Source organism: Leptonychotes weddellii, chromosome 7 (genome assembly GCF_054177405.1).
Source record: "Leptonychotes weddellii isolate Sample4059 chromosome 7, ASM5417740v2, whole genome shotgun sequence".
Taxonomy (NCBI): Eukaryota; Metazoa; Chordata; class Mammalia; order Carnivora; family Phocidae; genus Leptonychotes; species Leptonychotes weddellii.
The window spans coordinates 124179164-124201803 of record NC_138375.1 but is presented as its reverse complement, the minus strand read 5'-3'; the positions used below and the strand labels follow the sequence as shown (position 1 = coordinate 124201803).

At 37.0% G+C, this 22640-nt stretch overlaps 1 protein-coding gene and 1 pseudogene across 3 annotated transcripts in view; both read left to right on the top strand.

Moving 5' to 3' along the window:
- The window catches only part of SNX2 (sorting nexin 2), a 35379-nt gene extending 27739 nt beyond the window's left edge, over window positions 1-7640 (top strand). The window contains exons 11-15 of one of the 3 annotated variants that reach the window (XM_081827182.1): window positions 4451-4594; window positions 5802-5882; window positions 5975-6046; window positions 6632-6715; window positions 7483-7640. In XM_081827182.1, coding sequence (XP_081683308.1) covers window positions 4451-4594; window positions 5802-5882; window positions 5975-6046; window positions 6632-6673 — 339 coding nt within the window. In that variant the 3' untranslated portion in view covers window positions 6674-6715; window positions 7483-7640. Of the gene's footprint in view, window positions 1-4450; window positions 4595-5801; window positions 5887-5974; window positions 6047-6631; window positions 6716-7482 lie in introns of all 3 variants that reach the window. The other 2 variants (XM_081827180.1, XM_081827181.1) reach the window with 2 other exon arrangements.
- A 197-nt stretch (window positions 7641-7837) lies between these two features.
- Window positions 7838-16326, top strand: LOC115937801 (protein FAM3D pseudogene; annotated as a pseudogene).
- The last annotated feature ends 6314 nt before the right edge of the window (window positions 16327-22640 follow it).

Below are 22640 nucleotides of genomic sequence, written 5' to 3'. Positions count from 1 at the left end.
GCGGGGAGTCTGCCTCTCCCTCTGACTCTCCCCCTCTCATGCTCTCTCTCTATCACTATCTCTCTCAATAAATAAATAAAAATCTTTAAAAAAAAATCAGATCTTATGGGTTTATGTCCCTTTTCGTATTCAAAATAACAGTTTGACACTAATTCAAAGGGATACATGCACGCCTATGTTGACTGCAACATTACTTACAAGAGCCAATGTGAGGAAGCAACCCAAGTGTCCACTGAGAGATAAATGGATAAAGAAAATGTGGTGTATGTATAAAGGTATGTATATATACACACATACATACACATAATAGGATACTACTCAGCCATAAAGAAGGATGAGATCTTGTGGCAATGTGGATGGACCCACAGTGTATTACGCTCAGTGAAGAAGTCTGACAGAGAAATAAATACCCTATGATTTCACTTATATGTGGAATCTAAAAAAACAAATGTGTGGGCGCCTAGGTGGCTCAGTTGGTTAAGCGACTGCCTTCAGCTCAGGTCATGATCCCAGGGTCCTGGGATCGAGTCCCGCATCGGGCTCCCTGCTCTGCAGGGAGCCTGCTTCTCCCTCTCCCACTCCCCCTGCTTGTGTTCCCTCTCTCACTGTGTCTCTCTCTGTCAAATAAATAAAATCTTTTTTAAAAAAATAAAAAAAATAATAAATTTCTTTGGTTAGTGTGAATTTAAGCATCTGTACAGATAAGCCATTTGTATTTCTTTTTGTGTGTATGTGAACTCTTCATGTCCTTTACCCAATTTTCTCTTGTGTGTCTTATATATTTCTAACAGATCTTTAATACTACTTACCCCTTTGTTTTTATCCATATCGAAAATACTTACTTTTTTAAAAAATATTTATTTATTTGAGAGAGCGAGCACATGCCCAAGCACAGTGGGGGGCGGGGGCAGAGGAAGAGGGAGAGAGAAACTCAAAACAGACTACTCGCTGTGTGCAGAGCCTAACGCAGGACTTGATCTCACGACCCTGAGTTCATGACCTGAGCTGAAACCAAGAGTCGGATGCTCAACCAACTGCACCACCCAGGTGTCTGAAAATACTTTTCTGATGATAAATTTGAAACTAAGAGTACTTTGAGAATTAGATGTAGAGCCAAAGCAGGGAAGGAACTAAGACCAGTCGAAATTTGGGCCCTAAAGAAAGATAGATTTCAGCCATTTACAATATTACCTATGCCTGGCCTTATATCCAGGAAACTCCTGCTTTCCTCTTTGTACAGTGCATGGCCTCTCATTTCCAGGACTCCATATTTTGGCTAGCACTGTTACCTAACATATTAAATAGTAAACTCGTTGCATGCATTCTCATGTATTGGCCTTCTCTGAACCACTAGGGGTTGAAGATAATGGTTGTCAATGTGTTTAGCACTAGAACTCTTAAAAAGAATTCTCACAGGATCTAAATTCATAAAATATATCAAATATTTTTTAAACCAGCCCAGTAGATGGGTACCCCAAGGAGTTGTTGAAAAGCCTCATTGTTTGGCTGCAAGTTATCAACATCCTTTTAGGATTCCAGGAAGCTGAGCCATATACTTTCAGATATTCAGTGAATTGGAAAGTGATATTAATTAAAATTAGAATTGCAGTGTCTTGATGGGCCAGGAAAAATGGTCCACAACTGCAGCCTTGTCTAAGCTAGACTAGTTTGCATACAAATGTATAACATAAATTGGCAGGAGAATGGAGGTCCATAGTGGGTTGTCACTGTAATAAATCTGTCCCTCTTAGAGGAGTGACTGGTTCTACTAGAGCAGACTAGCATCTTGACATACAGTTACGATCTTTAAGGTAACATTTTTAGATAAAGTATGGTTTTGATTCTTGTGTGTGTGTGTGTGTGTGTGTGTGCGTATTCCGGGGGTGGGTAGGAAAACAAATGAAGAAAAAGTTAACTTCTTACAGAACTAAGATTACTTTTTTCTTTCAGAAATAACCTGACTTCTAGTAGTTTTACCTTTATTTTATAGCTCCTCCATCTTTGTCATAATAAATATGTGATGGTTCTGGAATCTTAGGAGTTAATAAATTGGACAGAGACCAAATGAGTTTAAATTAGTGTATCACCAAAAAAGCCAATTTATATATATTGAGAACTTAAGCAAATATTGAAATTAGAGTGCATTTTGGTTACCTTTTGCCCTGTACTGGTACATATTTTAAGTAATCAAATTGTTACTACAGTGGAGTTTATAAAAAGGAACTGATATGGCCCTCTTCCCCTAAAGACTAGGAATATAAATCTTAAAATTATTTTTTGGTGGTGCGTGTGTGTGTGTGTAAGGGGTGAGGGGTGAGAATTTGTTTTAAATGGTAGTGACTTTCTGAATCTAGTTATGGTAGCTGTATTTAATTTTTGTGGTTTTGTCCCAAGTTAATATGGCTGAGGCAAAATTAATTTATAATAAATGTCTTAAGGAAAATGTTGTCTCATAACTATAAGAAAAGCGAAGGGGACAGTAAGATATACTTAGTGATGTGAGAAGAAAAATTATATGAAACAACAAAAGAAAACTAACAAAGTGGATTTAAGTACCTATAGATAAGGTGCTTTGATTTATCAGTTTGCCCAGGACATCTTTTATCCTGGTGAATATGAAATATGTACAGTCTTTGGAAAAAATACTTTGGTTTCTGGTGGCTTTGAAGTTTTCAGTGCTATTGCCCACATTTTTAAAATACACAATATGATATGAATGCAATCTGATTATGGTTCTTTTCCATGTTACTAAGTTGTTATTATTTGCACTTTTAGTAGAAATCTCGAGTTAATCACCTCTAATATATATGTGTGTGTTTAGAAGTCATCCATAATAGTACCTGCTAATTATTAAACATCTGCTAGGTTCAGTCACTGCTACATATTTTTCATTTTATTTCCAATCCACTAATATAGATCTCATTTTCTTCCTTTTATATTTGGGGAAACTATGGCTTATAGAAATTAATTTATCCAGGTTCATAGTGACAAAGCTAGTATTTGAATACAAATTTGATTTGTTCCAAAGCCTACATTGTTTTTTTGTTTGTTTGTTTTTTGAGAGAGTGAGTGAGCGAGAGAGACAGAGAATGAGTTGGTGGAGGGAGAGGGAAAAGCAGACCCCCCACTGAGCAGGGAGCCTGACGCAGGGCTCACTCCCAGGACCCTGGGATCATGACCTGAGCCAAAGGCAGATGCTTAACTGACTGAGCCACCCAGGTGCCCCAAGAGCCTACATTTTTAGAATAAATTATCTACATAGTTTTCTCTTCAGCAAGTCCCTGTAAGAACGTGTATTTATTTACTGTTTCTTGATCCAAAAAGTTCTTTGGAATAATGAAAATAACTCTGGTTCAGTGCTTTCTGCTTCTTTACCCAGTTTATTAACGCTTGCTTCACTTGTTCAGTTAGCAAATACTAACATAATACACATGTATCCCCAGCATCAAATTAGGAAAGGAATTACTATTGAATTTCTCCTATCCTGTTTATCCCCTTTTCTCCTGAAATTCTAATTACTCTCATATTCGTACTTCATTTCTTCCATCAACCTGCTCTTGTTTTGCTAAACTCTTTGAAAGGACTAGTGGATTTGACTGACTTGGTCTGTTATGGTCTTTTTGTCCAGTTCTTCCTTTGGTCCTGCCTCCTAGATAGGTTTTGGTGTGTGTGTGTGTGTGTGGTCTTTTTGTCCAGTTCTTCATTTGGTCCTGCCTCCTAGATAGGTTTTGTGTGTGTGTGTGTGTGGTCTTTTTGTCCAGTTCTTCCTTTGGTCCTGCCTCCTAGATAGGTGTGGGTTGTGTGTGTTTGTTTACACATACATAAATGCACGCACGAGCACCCCTACTCGTTTGCTCTGTTCATTTTGTATAGGACTAGCTCTCCTTTTTTCTTTTTCTTTTTTTTTTTTTTTGAATTGTGTTATACCTTTACTTTGTTTTATTTGCTGTTGGTCATCTCTTCCATATTTTTCTTCACTTTCTGTTGTCTTATGGGTTTTCTCGTTTTATTTTTGCAGTTTCTGGCCTGTTTCCAACACTTAAATCTGCTTTTCGATATTATTTAGTAGGAAAACTTACAATGTAGTTACGATACCAGCTTTTTCCTATTGATCTTTCTTCAAAGCATAAAACTGTTAGAAATCCTATTATAAGTCAAATATAAAACCCAATAGGCTAGTGAAATGTATCTTGTATGTGGTTTTTGTTTATTCAGAGCTGTTCTGTTTCATCCAGTCACAGGAGCCTTTTTTAATTCTTGTTTTTAAGCAAATGAAAATGGACGTTTCTTTTATATTGGCATGTTTATTTTCATTATCCCAGTATATGAGAATAGTGTGTAAAATACTTGTTTTTTTGTGTGTTTGTTTTCAGTTTCACAGCACTTCTAGTATTTTGAAAGTATTTCAGTGTTAACTGTCACTTACTAGCATTATGTCATTCACTTATAGGGTGTGTTTGACCATCGAATGAAGTGCTGGCAGAAATGGGAAGATGCTCAACTTACTTTGCTCAAAAAACGTGAAACTGAGGCAAAAATGATGGTTGCTAATAAACCAGATAAAATACAGCAAGCTAAAAATGAAATAAGAGAGGTGATTAATATAAAATGCTTTACTTACAGCTTTACTCAGATTTTGCATGAGTCATTCATATATGCATAATTTTTCATAAATTTTTTTCTGAACCATTTAACACTAGCCATTTTTCCATAATTTTATGAACTGTGTTAGAATTACTTTAACTTTTTGATCATCATTAAAATCTCCAGAGCCCTTTGTTATTTCCACATGATTATGGAACAGATAAAGAAGCACACAAGGAAAAGATTTAAATTAACCTTTAATTTAATAATTACACAGTTCTTTTGAGATGGTCAGTTTGATTTCAGATAATTACTTATTTTGTATCTAAGAATAGTTTTAGAGCATAGACTTGCCCCACATTTAGCTTTCCAAGCAACATTATCCCCCATATATATGTACTATATATGGTATTTTAGTAAATTTGTATAAGTTTATTATAATTTATACACTTTTTTTGCCATGCTTCAATAAGGAAATTGAAGAGGTAGGACAACCTTTATGTTACTAAAAGTAAATGTACCTGCTCTTTGAAGAGTATGTACCACTGTTTTGGTTACATGGTGGGAAAATACCATTTCATTGCTTTAAGTTTCAGTTATTTTATTTTAGCTACTCCATTGGCCACTAATCACAATGTTTTGTTGTTTCTGTACTGAACTTTATGTTTACCAATAGGTCTTCAGTAGACCATAATTCCACTTTTTTTTTTAAATCCGAACATTTTACTATTAAAAAATGTTTTTAAATGTTTGTCGTATAGTTTTCTTAAAGTATTTCCATAGGCATATAAATTGTGGTGAACATGTATTCTTGAACTTGAAAGAATGTTGTTGATACATTATGGAATAATTAATGATATCAAAAGGAAATGATAAAACTACCCCAACACTGCTAAATTGATAGTGAATTTTATACTCAAAATCTTTTCATCTGTCTTAGTTGTATTTAATTAAGCTGTGGAGATTATAATTGATTAAGTACTAGAATATCTTAATCTTGAGTATATCTGACAGTGAAATATTAATGAAAATTAAGCTGATAGGCATTTCTAGTACTGAAAAATTAAATAAAAGTTTGAATGATCCTAAATTGGGCTTTGCCATTATTGAGCTTCCTCAGGGTTTACAGACATTAAGTCAGTGATTGTGACAGCTAGTTCTATAATATTTTCCTTACAGGAATTAAAAATATGTGCATTTTTGTTTGTTTCTGTTAGTGGGAGGCAAAAGTACAACAAGGAGAAAGAGATTTTGAACAGATCTCTAAAACAATTCGAAAAGAAGTGGGAAGATTTGAGGCGAGTATAATGACATCATTTTTTGCTGTGATTTTGTAGTAAACTCAAATTTAGTTTTGTACTGATAGACTTTCTTCTTTATTGTACCACAGAAAGAACGAGTGAAAGATTTTAAAACTGTTATTATCAAGTACTTAGAATCATTAGTACAAACACAGCAACAGGTAAGCTAATTTTTTTATAACTTAACAAACTTCTAGAACTTTTTGGTATACTTTTTCATTTTAAAGATGTCGGTGAAAAGAGTTTTTAGGGCGCCTGGGTGTCTCGGTTGAGCGGCTGCCTTCGGCTCAGGTCATGATCCCAGGGTCCTGGGATCGAGAGCCTGCTTCTCCCTCTCCCTCTGCCTGTGGCTCTGCCTATTTGTGCTCTCTCTCTGTCAAGTGAATAAATAAAATATTTTTTTTAAAAAGGAATTTTTAAACTTAACGGAGGAGTAAGAAATGGAGTAAACTGATAAGCACAGAGGAAAACATGGTAGTTAAATTGGAAATTCTCAGGTCGTTTTTGCCTCTGCTCCTGAACTCCAGTTGGGATACATTTTTCCCAGATTATGGCAAGGAGAAACTTGCTGAACAGCGTTTCCCTTTTTCTGTCTTCCTAGTTTTACTTCCCTAGTGATCACACCTGTTTGAGTAAATTCTTCAGTAAGTTCTTTTCCATAACAGAACTTAAAATTAAAAACTGGCCTTTTTTTAAGGTTTGGGGGGGTTTGTATTATTGTGATTTTTGTTTTATTTTGTGTGTAGTTGGTGATGATGGGATGCCACAGATGGCATTTGTCTCCCTAACTAGAGTACAGACCATGGGTTTTAATTAAAATCTATAACAAGGTAATAGTATGCTTTAATATAAATTTGAGTAATCAAATTATTTAATGTCTTGAATAGAAGAATTTCTTTATCCAGCTTTAAAATATGTGGATTAGGAACTTATATAATATATAATAGACTGATTTTTAATTGAGAGATGACATTATACCTTCAGATTATATTTAGTCTTTAAATACTTCATTAAAAAATAATTTATATGAATTTGTTTTTAAATGAATTGTTTTAAATGTAACTTTATACTTTCACTAATTCTATGGACTATGGAAGAAACACTGAAGCAAATTCCTTCTACTCTCAAAAGAAGACCACATGTCCCTTTCTTGCCTAATACTTTTTTTCTCCCACCTTTTTTTCATTGTTTTCGGCTAGCGTAACATAAAATGTGAATATCCTCTGAATTAGGGTATGTTATCACTTTATATTGGAAAGGTTCGTTGCAGTTTTATTATTTAAGGTAGTCTCATTTAATTTACATTAACAATCTGTTTCTATATACAATTTTGCATAAACAAAATCTTAAGTTATAAGGTTTTTTAAAATTTTTATCGTTTCCATCAAAAACTGAAATAAGCCAGTAGTAATTAATTTATACATGAATTATATTGACAGACTTCAGATAGGGAAATTTAAATGATCCCTCATAGAACTAGACTTCAGTAAATGTTAATCGTTATTAGTTACTCGTAGAGACATTTTATATGCTGGACGGAATATATGCATGTAAATGACAAAAAGGTAATTAGAATATCTTTGGTTATGATCCGCAGCTGATAAAATACTGGGAGGCATTCTTGCCTGAAGCCAAAGCCATTGCCTAGCAAGAAGATTTCTGTTACGAAGATCTTGGATGTTTGTTCCAGTTACGCTGAATTCCACAGTGAAATCATTTAAAACCATCTAAATAAACCACTCTATATTTTATGAATTACATGTGGTTTTTTTATATACATATATATGTATATATATATACTCTGACATTTTATTACAAGCTGCATGTCCTGACCCTCTCTGAATTAAGCGGACTGTGGCATGACATTCTGCAGTACTTTGCTGAATTGAACACTATTGTGTCTTAAATACTTGCACTAAAAAGTGCACTGCAAGGCCAGAAAATTTTACAGTATTTTTTCTTTACAATACATTCTGTAGTGTGTTTGCCCTCTTTATGGAGTGAGTTATCAATGCATTGATTAATGTTCACTTATACATTCCTGTACAGAAATTATGATTTCGTGATTACAGTAATAAAACAATATTCCTTGTGAAGTATTAGTAACAAATTATTTGGGTATGTAAACATGTTAGAGATCTTTTAAAAGCATTTTTAATCACAAGAAATTCTTGTTACTAGATATACATAGGTGATGCTGTTATCCATTAATTTTTTTTAATTGCCAGAAAAAGCTGAACTCTTTCACTATAAATGACTAAATGAAGGTTTAAGTTCTCTTCTGAAATCATCATAAACCAAAGAACATTTATCTTTTGATTCTACTCTGGGAAATGCTCTTGTCTCGAGTAAAGGAGAGAATGAATACTTCCCTTTACTTGTTTTACTCTCATCCCTATTACCAGTGTCCAATTTAGGAATTAGGAAAAAATGTATTTTTGTGCTTCTGTTACAAGTCCTGTGATTTTGCTCATCTTCTGTCTTCAAAGTCCTAGACTTGTGTGTATTTAATTTATTCTTTGCCTTTTCTGTTTTTCATTTTAAACTTAAGGTTAGATCATCTGTGGTCATAACTGATAATGAATGGTACCATGCTAAAATTCCCCATGATTTGGTGAATAACCAAGGATAACAGAAAGCACATTTGAAGTAAAATGAAATTTGTTTTTGGCACCCTTCTTACTGATACCATATCTTGTTCAGATGGCTGTTACCTAATCCTTGATGCTTACAAAAGTTTAAGTTATGACTGGCATCAGTTTTCATTTTTTAAAGTGTTCTTCAAGATGCCCCTCTTAAGCTTACCAGCTACACCTCCCAGAGAAGTCAAATATGGTTATGTGTAACTGAGTCCTCTCCAGCACTTACTGGATACAATTAATATATCAGAGTATTCTCAGATATGTTTGCTTTCACTTGTTTTAGCTGAAGTTTTAAGCCTACTGTAGACATTACTGATTTTTAGACTCCTAGAACTCGGAAGAGTACCTAACACATAATAGGTTAATAAGAAAGACTTGATGAACAGGAAAAGAAAATGCTGGAAGATGCAAAATAATATATGCTCCCTTAAGAAGAAGAAACTGGAGCAGAAATAGGACTTCTGTTGCTTCTGTTAGAGATAACTTAGAAACTTTTGAGGAGTGAGCAATTCATAGTAATATATATCACATGCTATCTTGTCCCATTAATACTGAGCAAAATCTACAATGATGTTTTACTGTTAACCTCCATCGTTACGTTACTTCCAAAGATACAGTTTATACAGTAGGTTAATAACTTAGTTATTCCAGTCAAAATCTTCCATTCCTCTGTGGTATGTTCATTAGAGTATTCAACACCTCCAAATAAAATAATAAATATTCCCATTCTTGATCAAGCCGAAGAGAGTAACAGACACTGACCCCGTTCCAGTCTTCATTCCTCTTGACAGTCTTCATTAAAAAAGGAATCTTTGGAAATATCAAGTGAATTATATGAGCCTCTGATAGCTACCAACCTTTTTAGTATCTTCAGCACTCAGCCCACCTCCACCTATCAATCTTAACATCTATTCATGTTACTGAAATACTTTCACTGCAGTAAATAGAACAAGGGCATTAATAGTGCTGATAACATAGTCTTTTGGATAGAGCTGAATTTTTTTTTTTTCTTAAATCAGATAAAGAAGTACTAAGCCTATTACATGGGATAAGCTGAATCTGGAGTCAGCATACACGTGTTCAGTCTTGCTTCTGTCACGTTGTAACTATGTGACTTTGGCCTTATCACATAAAACTCATCTGTAAGACAAGGGTATAAGACTCCTGAAGTGCCTTTCCACTTTAAAATAGTTTGCTTAAAATACCAAACTTCAGTATCAGTATTACTCTATTAGAAAATCAGATTCTACTCAAAATCACCTGTTAATAAAACAAAGCTAGAACAAAATTGTGTGTAAAAATAGGATTTCTAAAACCTAAAAGGATGTTTTCCTAATGGTATTTTTTGACAAGCTATTTTCAACTATCCAGCTCGTTTTATACATGCATATGTATTTATACTAGCCTCAGAATACCCTTGTTTAATTTGTTGCTCTTCTTTAAACTTTTTTATTTTATTATCCAGATCTAGTAAAGTTTTACAAGTTCTTGTACAAGTTGTTTCATGAGTGGTTTTTTAAGAAGCCTTTTAACAAAATCCAGTTTTTCTGAAGGAATGAAATCAGGTGAATAGAGAAGTAAGACTATATTCTTTTAAAAAATGCTTCTTGATGTCTAGGAGCATTAGAAAGACTTCCATTCTTCTGTCTTAATGAATATGACTAGTTCTGAGGCTGATGGCTACTTCACTTTCCTTGCTGTAGCTCCCTGCTTGGATAGTCACATGACTCACAGGAGTCAAGGATGGACAGCAGAAATTCAGTAATAGTAACTACTGATAGGCCGAGCAAAAGTCATCTTGTTTTAAAGGTAGTGAGGAGGAAGGAGAACACATGTAAAAAGTCCGTTCACTGGCTTGGGAACTGTGCAGGCATTTTCATGTCCTATTCATTAGTCTGGAAGTGTGTGTATTTCTCCATGTGACATAGTGCCTGTTTCAAAGTATTGAAAAAAGACTTTGAATAGAATCACCATCCCCTTCCTTATCCAAAATTTAGAATCTGTTAAGTATCACTACTAACCCTCACAGTGAAGGATATGGTTTCGAGTAATAATGAAGGTAAATGGTTGGCCAGACAGAATAGCAAGAAGAGGGGAACTACGTAATGTGAATACTTGCTGACTACTCTGCTTTTTATAATCAGGGCTATGAAGAGAGGTCATAGTAATCTGTGGATAAGGTTCTTCAGAGTTTAGACCAAGAAAAATGCAATGTGAGCCACATAAGTAATTGTAAGTTTAGCCAAATTTTAACGAATAAAAGAAACAAAGTTAATTTAAATATTTAAACCCAGTAGCTCCAAAATACTATTTTAACATGTGATCCGGTATATCAAGGATTATTGTGATATTTTACCTTCTGTTTTTCCTGTTAAATCTTGGATAATCCACTGTGTATTTTACACTTATATTACCTCTCCATGCACACTAGCCACATTTTAAGTGATTAGTTGTCACGTGGCTAGTGGCTACAATACTGGACAGTGCAGGGTTGAACAATGCCTGTGGAGATGGAGGCTAACTCCCAACAGCTGGTTTATTTACCATCTCACATCCAGTGAAGAATTTGAAGTGAAATAAAAGGGACTAGTAGCTGTTGCTCTCAAGGGCAGGTACGATCTAGGTGCAAGACTTTGTAGTTTAGTTCCTCGCAGATAATGGATACTTGGTATCCACTGTGAATAAATTGTAGCACTATCTTGCCAGAAGCCACTTAAAGACTGTAGTACAACTTCTTCCTCTCACTGATGAGCAGATCCAGAGCTTAAATCATTATGGTTGAACCAGTTTTTCCTGTTTTCCTTCTGTTAACCATCTGTGAACATTCTTCCTTGAAAATGTGTGATAAGCTTTTCAAGATTCCTGTTCTAATCATTAACATATGTAATTCTAGGAAGTCCTTTGGGATACAGAGAATTCATTTCTTCAAACTGTTAATTCAGAAGGGGCTGAGAATAGAGATTGTACAAAACAGGAAAGCTGTGGCTTGCTGTCTAATCTTTTAACATATGGGAAGAAATTAAAAATGCTCATCTTCCTTTCTCTCGTCACATAACTTTTTTAAAAAATTCCTTAAGGATTGAATAATTCAAAGTATTTTTTTAAATTAACTGGGTCAAATGGAAACTTTGTAATTAAAGCCAATTAAGGTGAAGCTGCCCACTGTTAATACACAGAAAATTATCTTTTTTATTAAGGCCAGTTAATGAGATATACTGCTTTAAGGGAGTACTTTGAGAAAAAGAAGGTTCTATTTTAAATTTATATATATACATATATATATATACACACACCTATGTAACTGTTTAATAAAAACTAAAATCAGACAAAATTTAACAAAACTAAACAATAAATTGCCTTATTGCTTCCATAGTCAAGTCTCAAGCTATCTCTTGATTTTAACTTGTATTTTCTAGATCTTTATTTCAGATGTTCTCACTATGTAAGTGTGTGTGGATTTGTATGTGTACATAAATATTTGTGTGCATGCATCACAGTAGGCTTTCAAACAGCTTAGTTTCTAAATTTCAGTTAAAAATGTTTCCCAGCCTCTTGGGAAACAAGTTGAGACATAAAACAAGCTTTTTATGCTGTCGTTTACATTGTTCAGGTACCATTATTTTGCCAAGACCAACTTGAGTTGATTCTATTTCTGAAATGTATTCCCTTCTCATTTCCTACTATTTCTCTCCCAGAGTCTGGATCTTGTGACCAGGTACCAGAACTGTCTTAAGTCTCCTACGAAATGCGCATTCTTTCACTCCCCCTGCTCTGTCAGTCCTGCAACAATCTGCTACTAAAATTACCTTTCTAAAGAATTCTTACCACGGTACCATGCACAGAAATTCTCAGTAGACCTCCCTACAGACTACAGATAAAGTTCCAAATGATACAAAATCTGGTCTCAAACTACTGCCTGTCCTGGTCTTACCCTTTACCCTTTGCTTTAATCACGTGATGCCCCCGTCTTGTGAGCATGCTCCAAACTTCCCTGGGTCAGTGCTGTTGTTGATGTTACCTTGTCTGAGTTAACCTTTTCCCTTTTGCCAGCAATCGTTTAAATCCTATCCATTCTTTAGACTTTAAGACCACATTTAAAAAGTCCACATCTTCCATATATCCTTTTTAGACTCCTAACTAGAAGGACTCTAGTAACACCTTGTGCCTTTCAGACCGTACTAATGGATGGCTTTGTTGCATTATATCTGATGGTTGTCTGGCCTTCCTGCTTTGACTAGTGTGTATGCCCCTTAAGGAATGACTATGCCCTTGCTAGTTTTCGTAGAACCTAGTATGGTACAGCCACAAGATGTATATAGTTATGCATGTAGCCCACCAGTTTAAACGCTGGCTCAAGAATCTACATCATTGACTTTGAGCTCATTATTTTTCTATAAAACTTAGTTTCCATATCTGTAAAATGGAGAGTACAAATAGTACTTGTTCAGGTGCTCCTTAAGGGAATTAAGATAATTGATGTGAATTTCTCAGCAGTAGCAAGTGCTTAATAAATATTAGCTATTACGTATCCAGTAATATCTTAGTAATATCTCCAGCTGAGTGAAATACCTGCATTTTGGTTATTTCACCAGTATTTGGGGCTTCTTGAATAAAATGGGTATGTGCGTGACTAGATAAATGGGCTTACCAGAGGGGTTTCCTCTCAGAACACCACCCTTGAGATCTGCTCTTGGAGCCCTGGGGCTGAAGGTCAGAAATGGAGCGGGGCGGATGCTTCTAGTTATAATCAGTTTGTATTCAGCCAATAAAAGTTCAGAACTATCCCCACTACAAATGAGTCTTGTCAAGAAATGAGCTAGAGACCTTCAAAGAAGCCCAGGGACAAAGGAAAGAAGGGTGACAGAAATGTGGGACTTGCTTAGGGAGAGAAGTTTATTTCCACCCACAAGAAGTTTGTGAAGAACTTTGAATATGTCCCATAGACCAAAGGAAGTAGTAAACAATGAAGAAAAAATACAGAGAATAAAAATGTGATAGTGGTTGATGGGTCAGCAGTCAGCCAGCCAGGTGATGATGAGGGTCTGACCACTCAATGGAAGTAGAAAAGGAGATCGTTCAAGCAAATGGAAATAAAAGTGGGTAAGTTTCATTCGATAAATATTTGTTCAGTCTCTACTTTGTGTCAGGCCCTGAAGCAATGGATTGAGATCAGGAAAATACAAGAAAGTTGCCTAGGTTGATGCCCGGAGTTTGGGCTTTGATGACTTCCGATACTGCTGCTTTGCTTAACCGAGACCTTAGAGGGAGATGTAGGTTTGGGGAAAGATGAAATTCTTCGGGGCGTGTTGTCTTTGAGGTACTTTTGGACATCCAACATGAAAATATGAAAAGTCAGAACTAGGTATTATATCGTTGTGGAAATGTGAACATGCTCTGTCCCTTCAAACCATGACTGTTCGTGAAAGCAGCTTCAGAGAACAAACAGAAATGGAATGAAATTAGTTTGCCCAGGACAAGTCCTGGGTAAAATTAATATCTAAGGTGAAAATGGAAGTTAAGAAGTCCGGTAGATGGAAAGAGTCTCAGTAAAAAGGAGAGATACTTCCGAATGAAAAGAAAGGGAAGGTTGCTTGTATTGGGAAATAAAAGACTGAAAGCTCTTTTCCTGGGGAAGCGGGGAAATTAAGCCATCAGGGGGTAATATCAACAGGTAAGTCAAAAGATTGCAGGTCAAGGAAATGGTACGTGTTTAGAAAACAAACATGAGTAAGAAGAATGAATCTGGGGGTCCTGGAGCCCAAGATACTGGAGCTGGAGCTTCCAGAGCACCCACGGGCTGGCAGCGTGAGCCGGTTGGGGACTCGGGAGACAGGAGAGCCCGGCAGGTGCTGAGGGGACAGTCAGGGACTCAGCCAGGAGGGACATGGGGCTGGAAGAGCCTCACTGCCCTTGCCCCTCCCCACCCCGCTGCGCTGAAGCCAGAGTCCCTGCTTGGCATGGGCAGGACAGCGAGAAGCTAGCCCCTTACCCAGGCTAATGCTGACCCCAAGCCGCTCCTCACCTGGACAAGATGAGAGTGTCAGGTGTGTTTCGCCTCCTGGCCCTCATCTTTGCCCTGGTCGCCGCATGGATCTTTATTTGCAGCTACATCAGCTTCAGCATGAAAACTCTCCATCTGCCCCGTTGGCTGGGTTTGGACTCCGAGGAGATCCAGGTCATGAGGACCAAGTGTGGCCTCAGCAAGCCCTGCCTGGACAACTTCTTTGCCTTTAAAATCAGCGGTGGAGCTGCTAACGTCGTGGGCCCCCACCATGTGCTTCGAAAACCTTGTGATCGTGAGTCCCGTGAAGAACAACGTGGGCAGAGGCCTGAACATTGCCCTGGTGAATGGAACCACAGGAACAGTGCTGACAGAAGTGTCTGGAGTAAAATTCCTTAAAGAAATCCCAGAGGGCACGCTGGTGCTAGGGGCCTCCCATGATGACCCAGGAACCAAAATGAATGATGAGACCAGGAAGCTCCTCTCCATCTTGGGCAGTTCCTATGCAAAGCAGCTGGGCTTCAGAGATAGCTGGGTCTTAGGGGCCAAAGACCTCAAGGATAAAAGCCCTTTTGAGCAGGCTCCCCACCAGAGGGGAGAGGTTTAGACCAGGGGAGCTGTCCCCTTCTAAGCTCCCTGTGGAGAGGATAAATTTGCATCAAGAGCAGGACACAGGGGGCACCTGGGTGGCTCAGTCATTAAGGGTCTGCCTTCAGCTCAGGTCATGATCCCGCATCAGGCTCCCTGTTCGCCGGGAAGCCTGCTTCTCCCTCTCCCACTCCCCCTGCTTGTGTTCCTGCTCTCGCTGTCTCTCTCTCTCAAGTAAATAAATAAAATCTTAAAAAAAAAACAAAACCTCAAATGAGTCTGGAGATCATGAATTTACAGGGAAGCCAACCAAAGAAAGTATCATTTCAGCCATGAGAAAGCAGGACCTCACATGGTTGGATTCATTCAGAACTAGGGATTGTTGACGGGTGTGAGAGAAAGTCAAGGGGAAAGGGATTTCAAAATAAGAATTTAGAAGACTAATGAGACAGGCACAAATTGAGAGATGTAGATGCAATGATACGCTGAAAGAAGAAAGTAGTCAAAGGAGGAAACCTAAGTTTCAAAAATGGTATTAATTGTTAGTGTTATGTTGCATTTTTTCTTTTTTTAGATTTTATTTATTTGAGTGAGAGACAGAGCATGAGCAGGGGTGAGGGTCTTTGTGGGGTGCCTGGCTGGATCAGTTAGAGCATGCGACTCTTGGATCTCAGGGCTGTATGTTCAAGCCTCACGTTGGGTGTAGAGATTACTTAAAAATAAAATGTTCAAAAAATATGTATAAACCAAATTTTCTATATAAACATGAGTGAGAAAAAAATAAACTAGCATTGGAAAGGCTAAATGACAAAATAGACTGTTTCTTTGCCCCCCATGGCCCCAGTTTCCCAATCTCTTTCCTGAAAAGATACTCTATTTTTAGCTGTTCTTCTACCGTTTATTTCTAAGTAAAGTGCATGTCCTGCTATTTTTTGAGTTGTCAATTTTAGACATCATCTACTTACCTTTTTTATGGCAAATGGACGTTTAGTTCCCTTCCTCTGCCATCTGTCTGCCTCACACCCTCATACCACCCCCCCACTTCAAGTGTAGTTAGGTTAACAATTTCCAGTTAAATCAGTATTTAATACTTGCAATATTGTGCCTATGTAAATACTGTTCATCAAGGAAAGTTGTATATCTAATCATGATTTTCTTTCTTTTTTAAAAAATAAACTTTTTTGTTTGCTTTGTGGTTTTTTTGTTTTATTTAAATTTAAGTTAGTTAAAATAAAGTGTATTATTAATTTCAGGGTAGAATTTAGTGATTTCATCAGTTGCATGTAACACCCAGTGCTCGTTACATCAAGTGCCCTCCTTAATGCCCATCCCCCAGCGTTACCCCATCCCCCTCCCACCTCCCTAAACTTTATTTTTTAGAACAGTATTAGATTTATGGAATCTTGTGAAGATAGTATATATAGAGTTCCCCTCTACTCTACATCTCCTTAACTCATTATTAACATCTTCATTAGTATAGTACATTTGTTAGAGTTAATGTATTAATTACATTGTTATTAACTAGAGTCCATAGTTTATTCACATTTCTTAGCTTTTGCCTTAAATGTCCTTTTTCTGTTCCAAGATGCAATCCAGGATGCCACATTACATTTAGTCTTCTTGTCTCCTCCTGCTCCTCTTGGTTGTGACAGACTTCCCTTCTCAGACTTCCCTTGTTTTCAGTGACTTCCTACTTTTTTCCTGAGGTAAAACATGCCTTGATTTTTTTCATTTGGTTGGTGCATTTTTTAAAATATAGTGCTAATTTTTCCCATGTTTTCACATAGTCTCTTAGTCCATTTTCCCACAAGACCACTCACAATCAGGTAATCTAACCTGATTGTTTTCTGTAAGCAAAGTCTCCTGGGGACTTCTATTTTCTCTGGACCTGTTGTCTTCTTGGATGTCCCCTACTTTTGGCTTTGGAAGTGCCTTTAGCTTTCTCCTGGGGTTTAGTCCCTATGTCCTGGGTCTCATGCCTTCCTCTTTCTTCGCTTATTCTCCTGTGTTGCTGTAGTGTATTCTGCAGTACTTTTGTAGGTTGAAATGAAGATATGGCAGAAAGCATTGTGAAGACAGCTCCCAAAATGTTGCTGGAGTGAGGTTGCTCTAGTCTGGACCTTTTTTTTTTTTTTAAGATTTTATTTATTTATTTGACAGAGAGAGAGAGAGCACAAGTAGGGTGAGCAGCAGAGGGAGAGGGAGAAGCAGGCTCCCCGCTGAGCGGGGAGCCCAATGTGGGGCTCGATCCCAGGACCCCAGGATCATGACCTGAGCTGAAGGCAGACGCTTAACGACTGAGCCACCCAGGCGCCCCTAGTCTGGATCTTTTTATACCTGGCCCACAGTGGTAATTCTGAAGATTCCCTTTGCTTTTCCCCAGGTTTCACCTCCTATTCTTGAGAGCCCATGCCTTCCCCTTTCTTGATTCAGCCCTCATTTTGGTGGATATACAGAGTATCCTGAAAATGGATGCATAGAAGCCATACTTTTGAGACTTCATTTTACCTAATTTTTAATCAATAATTTAAGTGAGTATATGTTGAAAATCACTTTCTCTAAAATTCTGAAGACATTGCCTCATTGTCTTCTAGCTTCCAGTGCTGCTGTTGAGAATTCTAAAGCCATTCTGTTTTCTGATCTTTTGTGTATAAGCTGTTTCCCACTCCCACCCTGCCCACCCTCTGGAGTCTGTTGGATCTTCTTTTATCGCCAGTGTTCTGAAATCTTACAGAGATTTGCTGTTGTGTATGTCTGTTTTCATCCAGTGTGGGTGCTTTCAATCTGGAAACATGACATTCAGTTCTGGAAATTTGCTTGAGTTGTTTTGCTCATGATGTCTTCCCTTCTGTATTCGTCTTCTCCTTCTGGAAGACCCATCACGTGGATATTGGATGTCCTGGACTAGGGCCATTGTTTTTCTTATATTCTATCCCTGTCATTTTGTTCCTACTCTCTGAATGTACTTTTTTGTTTTCTGGGCCATTCCTATTTTTAAGTCCTGTATCTCTCTGAGGATATTAGTGAGTTTACTTTTAAAATTATTTTCTTACCTGTTTCTGTTTCCTCAAAATTATTTTCCTATTTTGGTTTCTCTTCCGTGTTAGATGGTTTCCTCGGACATCTATTAATTTTGGGATAACTCTTCCTGTTTAGCAGTGGGAATTGAAAGCTGATTAGATGCTCTGAGCATAGTCATGGGACCTGTGAAATTTGAGTGTCACTGAAGAGTGTTATCATTGGATGGTTTGTAGGGAACTTCTAATGGGGGTGCCTCCAGATTTTTCCTCTTGGGCTGCTCAGATTTCCCAGAGACTACTTTTCCTGTCTCTTGCCTGGAAGGTAAATGTATAGCTGCAAGCCTCTGTAGGTTTTCAACATTCATCATTCGTCATGTATATCGTCACCAAACCCCAGACCTTAGCTATTTTTTGGTAAAAGTTTTCATGCCCTCAGCCAGGCTATCAACTTCCAATGCAAAGACTCTCTTTTACCCTCTCTTGAGGACATAGCCTCCAGAACAGTGTGGAGGTGGGGGGAGGGGATGAAGGGATTTTCCTGATTCTCCGCTTTCACTCCATCTTCCTTATTTTCGCCAGCTACCTCCCATTCTAGAGGTACCTGCTGTTCCCTGTTCCCTGTTGATGAGTCTTTTGACTTGTGCTGTGTAAATGAGGTTGGTTTTCAGCTTTCCCATTTAAATTTGGCTTTTTCTTGTTTGCTAAAACAGTTACTTCTCATCCATCTGCTTTCTAGCTTACAAAAATCTTGTTGCTGTTCCCTCTCTCCTGTTTTCCCTACTTTTATGGGTTTGAAAAAAAGGAAAAGCTCCTTGTCTTTTATTGGGGCTGGAGGAAGAAGTGAAATTAGTTATGGATGTTCAGTTTGCTATCCTAACTCAACAATCTCTACATGGGGTTTTTTAACAGCAACATTGTATTCATGGTATAGATACACTAACATATTTTTTAATCCATAATATGATAGAATTTGTTTCCAATTTTTTACCATCAAATTCTTGTACATACCTTTCCTGCCCTGCACATAGAGAACTATTTTCAGAAGTGAAATTTCTTTTTTCTTTATTTCTTTTCTTTTCTTTCTTTCTTTCTTTCTTTTTTAATTTGTTGTTGTTGTTAAATGCTAAAATAATGCTGGGCGCCAACTTAACTCAGTTGGTTAAACGTCCAACTCGGTTTCGGCTCAGGTCATGATCTCAGGGTCGTGAGATGGAGCCCCACGTCAGCAGGGAGTCTGCTTGAGATTCTCCCTCTCGGTCTGCCCCTCCGAGGGCTGGCTAATGCGCACTCTCTCTCTGTCTCTAAATATAAATAAATAAAATCTTTAAATAAATACTAAAATAATGCTTTATTTTTTAATTCTTTTTTTAAGTTTTTATTTAAATTCTAGTTAGTTAACACAGAAGTGAGGTTTCTAGACTGACTATGTGCCTTTAGAACTGTAATAGCTCCTGTCAGCTTGTCATTCAGAGACTGTCCCAGTTTACAGACTTACCAATAGTACTTATTTCCCCACATCCTTGCCAATATACTGGAATAACCTTTGAAATTTTTGCCAATCTAAAAGTTGCAAACTGATACCTCATTATTTAATTTGCATTGTCTTGATTACCACTGGATTTGAGCATCTCTTCTCAGTTACGGGGTAGCTAGCCTCCACAGTAGCTCCATTTAATTCCTGCCTCCTGAGACTTAAGCCATTGTGTAGTCCCCTCCCACATGGAATAAAGCCAACCTGGGTAACCAGTAGCATATTACAGAAACGATGGAGTATGACTTCTGAGGGTAAGCGATAGAAAATCATGGTGACCTCTGCCCTGAGCTCTTGTGGATTTCTTGCCTTGGGGGAAGCCAGCCTCCATGTCTTCAGGACATTTAGAGGGGCTGATAGGGAGGTCCAAGTGATCAGGAGCAGAGGTCTCCAACCAACAACCAACATTAACTTGCGAGGCATGTGAGTGAACCAACTTGTGGCCCAGGAAGTAGAGTCTGAAGATGACTGAGCCTTGGTGGACGTTTTGACAGTAGCCTAAGCAGCTCCGAGATTCCTGACCCACAGAAACTGTGGGAGAGAATAAGTATTTATCGCTTTAATTAAAGTAGCTAAATTTGGGGGTAATTTGTTATGTGTTCATAGATAATTAATGCAGACTTTTGGGTCCATTTGCAATCTTCTGGGAAATGCCTGGTCAAACTGTGTCCATTTCCTATTCTGCCATTAAAAAAATTATGTATTCTTAACATATAAAATACATGTTAATCCTTTGTTATACATTTTGAAATATCTTTCTCATTTTATTAAATGTTTTTTAAACTTTGTGGTCTTTGGTTTACATTGCAGTTGACCTTCGAACAACATGGGTTTGAACTGTGCAGGTCCACTTATATGTGGATTTTTTTTTTTTTATAAATACAGTATAGTACTGTACATATATTTTCTTTTATGATTTTAACGACGTTTTCTTTTCTGTAACTTACTTTATTGTAGGAATACAGTATATAATACATCTAACATACAAAGTGTGTGTTAACTGAAGGTTTGTGTTCTGGGTAAGGCTTCTGGTAATAGTAAGCTATTAGTAGTTAAGTTATGGGGGAGTCAAAAGTTATACATGGATTTTCAACTGCAAGGGGGGGGTCAGTGCCCCTAACCCCACTTCTATTCAAGGGTCAAGTGTAATTTTAAATCCTTATATAGTCTAAAATATCTTTCCATTAATGCCTTTGACATTTTGTATATTGTAATAAGAAGACTTTGTCCACATTAAGGTTTTATAGCTTTGGTTCTTCATAGAGATTTTTACTATATATGGAATTCATTTTTAAAACCTATTTTATTTTTTCAAATGGATAGCCAGTTATCCATAAACTATATATTATACCTTTTATTTAAACACCATTTATTTTTGACATATAATAAAATTTTACAATTTAAACATTTATGAAAACTATGTAAACACCATATATTGAATACTTTTTTTTTTTTTTAACCCCCATAAGTTTGAAATAACACTGTTGTTCCATATTATGTCACCATATATTCAGGGTTATGTTTCTGGACTACTTGTTTCCCTTGATCATTTGTCTCATTCTGTTCCAGGATCACACTGATTTCATTACAGACTGTTCCTGACTTACCATGGTTTAACTCAAGATTTTTTGACCTTATGATGGTGCGAAAGCGATACGAATTCGTAGAAACTATTCTTCAAATTTTGAACTTGCATCTTCTCTCAGGCTAGGGATGTGCAGTCCAATACTGTTGGGTGATACTGGGCAGCTGCAGGCAATCACAAGGGTAAACAACTGATACACTTACAATGTTTTTTCTTACATTCAGTATTCAATAAATTACATGAGATATTCAACACTTGATTAAAAAATAGGCTTTGTGTTTGATGATTTTGCCCAAATGGAGACTAACAGAAGTGTTCTGAGCATGTCTGAGGTTGGCTAGGCTAAGCCACGATGTTCAGTAGGTTAGGTTTATTAAATGCATTTTTGACTTGATGCTATTTTAAACTTACAATGGGTTTATCAGGACATAACCCCATCATAAGCCAAGGAAGATCTGTACTATGGCTTTATATGTTTTGATGTCATATAAATTAACTTATCCCCTCAATCATTTTTCTTCTTGTTCAGACTTGCCCTATTCATTCTTTAAATGAATTTTAGAATCTGCTTGTCACTTTCTTAACTTGTTGGGGTTTTAATTGTTTTAACTTAATAAATCATGTTGGTGAAAACTCATATCTTTAAAATAAAAAATTGATTCTTCCCATTCAGGAAGATGATATAACTATTTTCAGATCTTCTTTTACATCCTTTAATAAAGTTTTGGTTTTTTTTTTATTTATTTGACAGAAAGATAGCGAGAGCAGGAACACAAGCAGGGGGAACGGGAGAGGGAGAAGCAGGCTTCCCGCCGAGCAGGGAGCCCAATGCGGTGCTCAATTCCAGGGCCCTGGGATCATGACCTGAGCCGAAGGCAGACGCTTAACGACTGAGCCACCCAGGCGCCCCCTTTAATAAAGTTTTTTAGGTTTCTTCAAAAGGTCTTGAATGTTTGTTGTAAAGTTTATCCTTAGACATCAGTTTTAAATACTGTTATTAATGAAATCTTTTGGTTTTCCCTATGTTATTTTTTAACTGATTAATGTTGGTGTGTAAGAAAGCTATTTTATAGGAAATCTTTCAAGTAGTATACATTGACTTAGTATACGGCACCTTACAAAACTCTTTTATTAATTCTAATCATTTTTTAGTTGACTCAGTTCTATGTAGATCATTTCATCTACAAACAGCCTTAGTTTTCTGTCTTCCTACCCAATATCTGTACCTCTTAGGTCTTTTGCTTGTCCTATTTCACAGGTGAGGGCCTCCAGCAAAATTTGAAAGAATAGTTGTGATAAAGGGGTGGCTCAGTTGGCTAAGCATCAGACTCTTGATTTTGGCTCAGGTCATGATCTCAGGGTGGTGAGATGGAGCCCCGCATTGGGCT